General features: G+C 41.9%; 1 protein-coding gene across 1 annotated transcript; it reads right to left on the reverse strand.

Moving 5' to 3' along the window:
* Positions 1–307: 307 nt before the first annotated feature.
* Positions 308–7686, reverse strand: LOC102864737 (toll-like receptor 4-like). The gene is made up of 3 exons (XM_006890698.1): positions 7618–7686; positions 4848–5014; positions 308–2573 (listed from the first exon to the last, which is right to left on the reverse strand). Exons 1-3 carry the CDS (start codon positions 7666–7668, stop codon positions 308–310), a joined length of 2484 nt encoding a protein of 827 aa, XP_006890760.1. The 5' UTR covers positions 7669–7686.
* Between the last annotated feature and the right edge of the window lie 284 nt (positions 7687–7970).

A 7970-nucleotide genomic window follows, 5' to 3' on the forward strand; every position in this document is an offset into this window, starting at 1 on the left:
GGTATAACACGAGGCCCCAGCACAGTGCCTGGTATGTTGTGACATTTGATATGTTTCTTAACGGAACAAGAAGCCCTAGTTGTGCATTAGTCAAAACATTGGGTTGCTAATCCAATGATCAGTGGTTCAAACTCACAAGCTGCTCCATGAGAGAGATGTGGCCACCTTGGAAACCCTATGGGACAATTCTACTGTGTCCTATAGGATTGCTATGTGTCAGAATTGGCAATGGGTTTGGCTGAGAGTTTTTTAGATAAGTAACTATTGGTCCCAGTTAGACAGGAAAACATCCCAAGGGTTTCTTCCCTCAGGTCGAAGTGGTTTCTTCCAGCGGGGTATTCTCTGCATCTGCAGTTTCTTCTGGACTCCAGGGTTTACCGACTAGTAGGGCCTTTCTGAGTCTTCTCCAAAAGATATGCTGCCCCAAGGCATTATTCTCCCACTCCAGGTAGGTGTTCCTGTTAAGAAGGCGATAGAGTTCCACCTGCTGCCGGAGCAGGGACTTCTCCACCTTTTGCAGGATGATAAAGATGATGCCAGAGCAACTACTCAGAAACTGCCACGTCTGCGCAATCTCATATTCAAAGAGACACCAGCGGCTCTGGATGAAGTGCTGAGACACCACAACGAGAACCTTCCGGCTCTTGTGGAAACCTTCCTGAATGATGTTGGAGGAGATGGCCACGCCGGGGATAAAGTCTCTGTAGTGAAGGCAGAGCTTGAAGGGGGGCACGCCCTCCTCCAGGTTCTTTACCAGTTCATTCCTCACCCAATCTTCATCCTGGCTGGAGTAGATAACAAAGGCATCATAGGTACATTCACCTCGACTATACTTCTTGCAGCCAGCAAGAAGCATCAGATGGAAATAGAACTTATAGACCAGAATGAAAATCAGAGATACCATGAGCACAGCAAAGACTGACATGCCGATGACAGTCTTGCTCATCTGACAGGTGCTGTTCTCAAAACTCAGCACAGGCGCGCCCTCCATTTCCGAAGGCCTGGCACACACCATTTGTTCAGCTTTCACTAACAGCTGCCTCTGGTCCTTGACCCATTGCAAGAAACTCTGGTGCTCACAAGTGCAAACAAAGTCATTCTGGGTCATATTTAAGAACGTTAAGTTACTTGGAAGAGGCTCTAGTAGGTGCATTTTGGCAGTCATTATACGATTGAAACTATAGTCCAGCACTTGGAGTGAGGGGAGATCCTGGTAGGGAAGCATGTCCAATGACAAGAGTTTGTTATAACTCATGTTTATCTTCTGAAGTCTGGAGAGTGAATCAAAAGCTCCTTGTGACACCTGTTCCAGTTGGCAATCGGAGAGGTCCAAGAAGGTCAGTTTATGGAGGCCTGTGAAGATACCAGGAAGGGTATTGTTCTGAAAAAAATTGCCAGCCATTTTCAATGTCCGAAGGTTAGTTAAGCCATGAAAGATGCCATGGAAGATAATTCGAGTGCCAGTGTATGAAATGTCGAGGTAAGTGAGTTTTCTTAGTGACAGGAATACTGAAAAGTCATTAGCTTGTTTCAAGTTTGAATGCTGGAAATCCAAATATTCTAGGTCGTCCAAGCCCAAGAAGTTTGAAGACATTGTAATAACATCATTGAAGCTCAGATCTAGATGCTTCAGTCTGGTTGTCCCAAGGTCCTCTTTAGAACAGCAACTTCTGTATCTCAAGCCAATTCCACTGAGATCTAGAAACTCAAGGTTTGGTAGCTCAAACTCTTCGAAAGTGTTACCATCCCTGCTGGCAGTGAAAACAAACTTTCTTAGAGACGGGAGAGCCAGTTTGGGAAATTGGTCAAATTGACAGTTAACCAATTCTAAAGACTTCCACCTGAAATCTTTGGGAAGGTTTTCAAAATTTTCGAGATAAAGACTCACCAGAGAAATAGCAGAAACATTTGCCAAGCAGTTAAATGTGCTAATATCCTGTGATGAGATTTCCCCCAAGTTTGCTATCCGAAATCCTGTAATGGTCACATTACACAGTCCCTCCAGGGCAGATTTGTTAAAGCTGTCCAAAGTTCTTTCATTTTTAAATTCTCCCAGGACCAACTGATGAACTTCTAAGCCAGCCAGACCTTGAATACACATTTTCATTACATCCAAACTATCAAAATTACTTCTCAAAGTCAGTTTATAGAGGCTAATTTCCTTGAAGGTACCTACCTGGATAAACTCTAGCCTATTGAGGGATAGGTCAAGAGAAAGATTGAGTTGGGGGATTTGATGTAGCACCTGTAAGTCTTTGTGATAAATCTTTTTAATCTGATTATTGGAAAGATCCAAAAGTTCCAGGTTGGACAGGTTAGAAAAATATTCTGGCAATTTAAGGGAATGGATATAGTTATGAGCTATATTAAGTTCCTTTAAGGTTTTCAGATGCCCAATAGGGAAATCCTCTAGAGATTCTAGATTGATCTCAACAGCCACCAACTTTTGTAGACTTGATAGTCCAGAAAATGTTCTCAAGGCTAGATGCTGAATAGGGTTGCCCGTCAATATTAAGGTGGAGAGATGATTTAGTTCTTGAAATGCATCTTCTTCAATTATCTGAATTTCACACCTACATGGGAAAGAGAGACAGATGATACAATGATTTTGCAGAATGAAAGCCCAAAGTTAAACAGAAACATTAGTTATTCAGATCTTCACAGAATGTGACTTTCCATACGATTGTGCCCATGCCAAGATATCAAGCAGGGCAGACAAGCATGTGGAAATGAGTATTCCCCACAGATCATGTATTGTCATCTGGCCACACTGATGTTCGCTTTTTATTATCCTTGACACATATGCTTAGCAGGGACAGTTACCGGGGGCGGGGGGGGGGGGGAATCAGTTAGGCAGTAATGTCTGGGGCATATGACAACTGAGTGTTTAGTAGAGCACTGGAGTATCTGTCGACTATGTCAGTGGCAGAGTATATATTATCCTTGGATAATGTATTTTCAACCTGTATGCAGAACAGATTATCTGAGAGGCTGGGCTCTGTGAGAAGTGTGGTGTCAGAATTGGTGGAAGATCTATCAACAATCTGTGTTATGCAGATGAAAAAACCCTGCTTGCTGAAACTGAGGAGGACCTGAAATGCTTGCTGCAGAGGGTCAAGGACTGCAGCCTTTGGTAGGGACCGAGGCTCAATGTCAAGAAGACAAAGATTCTCATCACTGGAACAATTGGCAGCATCAGGATGGATGGTGAAGAGATTGAGATTGTTCACAGCTTTAGTTTGCTTGGCTCCACAATCAACACTCTTGGCACCAGTAGCCAGGAAATTAAAAGATGTATTGCAATGGGAAAGTATGCTGTTAGGGACCCCTCCAAAGTCCTGAAGAGCAATGGTGTCTCTCTGGATACTAAGGTGCATCTGATACAGGCCATGGTCTTTGCATCCGAGAGTTGGACAATGACTAGGGAGGATAGAAGGAGAATTGATGCCTTTGAGCTGTGGTGCTGGAGAAGAGTATTGAATGTACCATGGACTGCCAAGAAAACAATAGATTCATCCTGGAGAGGGTTAAACTGGGCTGCTCTTTGGAGGCAAGGATTCTAGGGCTTTGTCTGACATACTCTGGACATGTTGTAAGAAGGAACCAGTCTTGAAGACAGACATCATGCTTGGGAGGGTGGAGGGACAGTGCAAGAAGGGAAGACCCTCTATGAGGTGGATTGATTCAGTGACTGGAATAATCGGGATGGGTGTGTCAGAGGCAGTGCGATTGGCACAGGATAGAGCAGGGTTTAGGGTTGTTGTACGTAGGGTTGCTATGAGTCACAAGCGACTCGGCAGCACATAACAATAACAACAATGTCTTTATAATAATACAATAAAATGGACTCTTAAAGTAGGAGCACCCACCTGAACAGAGGGAGCAGTCATATTAGGTGTCAACATACATTGTTTTCATATCAGAGTATGCCATTACACCTAAATACAAAGCTTAATCCACTCCTGTGGAGTCAGTTCTGACCTACAGTGACCCTATTTATGAGAGGGCATTGCCCATCTTTCTCAAGGGAGCTGGTCCATTTGAACCAATAACTCCTAGGTTAGCAGAACACTGAACCTGCTATGATACCACCGTCGTTCCTTACTTCATTAGCTCAGGCACTCACTCACTGCCATTGCATAGCTTCTAATTCACATGCCCCTCCATTGGGTTTCCCATGCTGTTAGCCATCCTTCTGCCCTACAGCCGTTGGTGGATTCGAACAGAAATGTACTGACTTTTGGTTAGTAGTGCAATATCCTCTTGACAATCTTCAGAGTTCTTTATTAACATAAATCTGGGGAGCTCTATTTGCATAATCTGTAGGGAATTATACACTTAACTCAAAGATGAACCCTATCTGGAAGTTCGAAACCATCGGTGGCTCCAAAAGGGAATAAGAATCTTGTCCTATTTAATTTACAGCTTTCAAAAACCTGCTAGAGAGTGAGCTACGAGTCTCTTCCCCCTTGAAAGCAATGAGAGAGGGGGAGGGGGTCAGTAAATAGCTGTTGATGAGGGTTTGAATTAATTCTCTATCCTAATTTAAAAAAAATCCTTCATTAAAATTAATAATAAAAAATTGTGATTTGATAAAAAAAGAAAAAGGAAAAAAAATCCAAAGGCACAATTGTCCTTAGAAGCCATCTTATCAACTGCCCATTTTACTGAGTAAGAAACTCAGACTTAGAGAAAGAAAGTGGATTGTGCAAAAGAATGTAAAAAAATCATAAACTTATATAAATTAATGATGTTGATACTGCACCAAGCAAACTTCTAGCTCAAGAATTTGGTGATAGGACAATAACTTTCTCCCCGCGGGCAGGCAGGAAATGTTCATTCATTACCTGGATAAATCCAGCACATGAAGTTGAGTCAAGTTGGAGAAGGTATGGCTGGCTAAATGCCTCAAGGGGTTAAAACTCAAGTCCAGGTTCTCTGTTGACGAGGGGATGTTGTCAGGCACTTTGTAGAGGTTCACCTCCATGCACGTGTAAGTGACATTAGGAACCACCTGAAAAGATCACACTTTAGAGACAGTATCTTGTTACATCTATTTCAAAGGTTCTTTCTCTCAACTCCCTTCTACAAAATGAAAATGCCTGTGGTGCTTCTGGTACAAGCACAGTGGTCAGTCAACTTTCTTTCATCCTTTATCCATTCACTCACTCATATATCTATGTACATCATAACCATTTAGTGCCCTACCCGAGATTGTTGTTTTGTTATTCATTGTTGTGTACCATCAAGTCAAAACTGACTCATTGCTGACCCTCCAGTGGGTTTTCACACTGTTAATCCTCCCAGTTAATCACATGGGAGGAGATTGCCCACCCTTCTCCCACAGAGCAGGTGGTGGATTCAAACCACATGCCTTTGAGATTGCAGTGCAGCTTCTTAACACTAGACTACCAGAGCTAACAACAGAAATTTATAATCAGCAATATTCTTGCCCTTTTATATAATCCATTACAGAGGAGAACATAAATAATGACCACATTTTTTAAAAAAAGATGATTTGCTATAGGAACAGGTTCTGTTCTGTTCTGTTGCTTATACATTTGCTATGAGTCATAGTCGACTGTAGGATATCTAATAACAAACCACATGTGGAAAGAAGAAAGCAGCAGAAGAGGATTAACTACAGAAAACTGGAAAGGTCTATCATGTGGTGAAATCAGAGAAGACTTTGCTACGTGGATAACATTTAAGTAGAAATTTAAATGGAGTGAAGCATGAATTGGGGAGACTTTTCACCACAGAGGATAGTCAATGGCCAACAACGACCAGCCTTGGAACTTACCTAAAGCTACTTCATCCAAAATGGTAGGCATTAGCCACACGTTGAATACCAGGAATATGGATTGTTTGTTTAAACACACCTGTCTTATAAATACAAACTATGTACTAGATTTTAAAGATTAAGTACCAAAGTCAGGTTGTACCAGGTCTCATTAGTAAATTTTAATATGCATTAACTTGAAATAATTTTAATAATTGGGTTAAATAAAAATACGGTAAATATCTCCTATTTATTTTTACTCATTAAATATCTCTATATGAAAATTTCAACTACAAGGAGTCTTGTGAGCACTGTGTGTCTCCCATTGAATTATTAACTGAAAGAAAGGTCATCAGTTCAAGCTCAGCAGTCACTCTGTGAGAAAAGATAGGCAGTCTCCTCTCCTAAAGACTTAGAGCCTCCGAAACATGGCAGAGCGTTGCTAAGTGTTGGAATCAACTCAATGACAGTGAATGTGAGTTTTGATTTATCTTTGCTATTGAACAGATGCAGGGGAAAACTATTGTAAATTGAAACAATAGCCATTGGAAAGGCCCTGTGGTTGGAAAGTACCCTAATAATAATAGTTACTGAAAGTTTTTAAGGAGGAATATAATTTGCCAAACCCAAGTATTAGGGAAAATAATAAACCACGAATATGTTAAGACTAGATTAAAGGAAAAGGACTAGAGTGTCAGGAATCCAGTCATGGATAAGCCTTGAGTCAAGCAAGACCACGTCACCAGGACTACACAGAAAGGATGGGTGAGGAAGAAAAGAGCCTTGGGAGAACTCAGAGAACATGGATCCTGGGGGAAAGGGAGGAGCTAAAGGCCGGTGTGGTTTTACCCTGGGATGATTCTGACTTGGAGATCACCATTAATCTAACAGCTGTATGCCGAATGGGCCATGAAGAAGAAGATTGTGGCCAAAGAGTGGGCAAATGGGGACTTTGAGATGATAAATTGGTCTTTGTTACACTTAAAGTGTGTGCCCAGCTCCCTCCGCACCACCTCTTCAACTTGAGGATTTTAGCTATGCTTCTCTTAACTTTCTGACCCTGCCTCGCCTTAAATTCCAGAACACTCTCTTGGCTGTTCAGTTCCGCCCTGGGAGTCCACAACAGCTGCCAAGTACGTGGAAGGGGAAAACAAGAAACATTTATAATGAAAGAGTTTGCCAACCAGCTGACGGGAGCTTCCAAAAAAAAAAAGAAAATAACTATTGCATTAGCTGACTTTTACGTCATTTTCCTTGTTCTCTTCATAACCCTTCTCTTCCTTTTCTTTCTCCACTTTCCTATTCCTTTTCATTTTACAACCTTTGGGTAAAATAGCATGAGTAGCTAGAGAAAACTCAAATTCATTTTGAATTTTTTTTTCTATTGAGAGATAAAGACAAAAACCAAAAATCCAACAACCCACCACCTTCTTGTGATGGAAAGAGCCAGAGTAAGTGCTTAAAGCTGAGTATACAATGTGCCAGGAGAAAGAAATGACACAGAAGCAGCCCTCTTACAACTCTCTACTGAAGTAGACATTATCACAATTACTTTATAGGTAGGATATATTGTCTCAGAAAGTGTTAGCAACTTGTTCAAAGTCACAAAGCAAGTCACACATAGTACATAGAACAAAGGTCTGTCTGACCTGAAACTCTGATCCTGTCCAGAACAATGATTTAGTCCCAATAGTTCCTCGGGTCCTTAAAGTGATTTGATTCTAGTTAGCAAAATAAAATAACCAGGGCACATGACGGGAAGGATGGAGCAGAAAGCAAGTTTTTTAGGAAGCAAAGCAAAACTCACAGGAAAAGAGCTGCCTCGGAGCACTTACCTCCACACAGGGCTCCCAGCTCTCAGGTCTCAGGTAGGAGAGGAAAGTCATGGCTAGTACCAATGTCCCAGCCAGGTGGGAGACAAGCTTCATCCTGGCATTTTCTGTGAACAACAGTGTCCCTTTGGAAGCATGATAATTTGTAGTGGCTAGGCCAGGCAGACACAAGATGCCGAAGTCTTCTCTCTCCAAGTCGGTGCCCCACAGCCACTGGTATATTCAAAGCCACGCTGGGCAAGAGGCAAGAGGAAGTGAAAGTGGCAGCGTTAGCGTTCTGAACTTTTGTTTCTCTAATATTTATCTGCTCCTTCAGAGAGGGGAAGTCAGAAGGAGAAGAAGAAAAAGTATGCAGA

The sequence above is a fragment of the Elephantulus edwardii genome, unplaced genomic scaffold, assembly GCF_000299155.1.
Source record: "Elephantulus edwardii isolate Elephantulus edwardi_28Jun2011 unplaced genomic scaffold, EleEdw1.0 scaffold00092, whole genome shotgun sequence".
Classification (NCBI taxonomy): domain Eukaryota; kingdom Metazoa; phylum Chordata; class Mammalia; order Macroscelidea; family Macroscelididae; genus Elephantulus; species Elephantulus edwardii.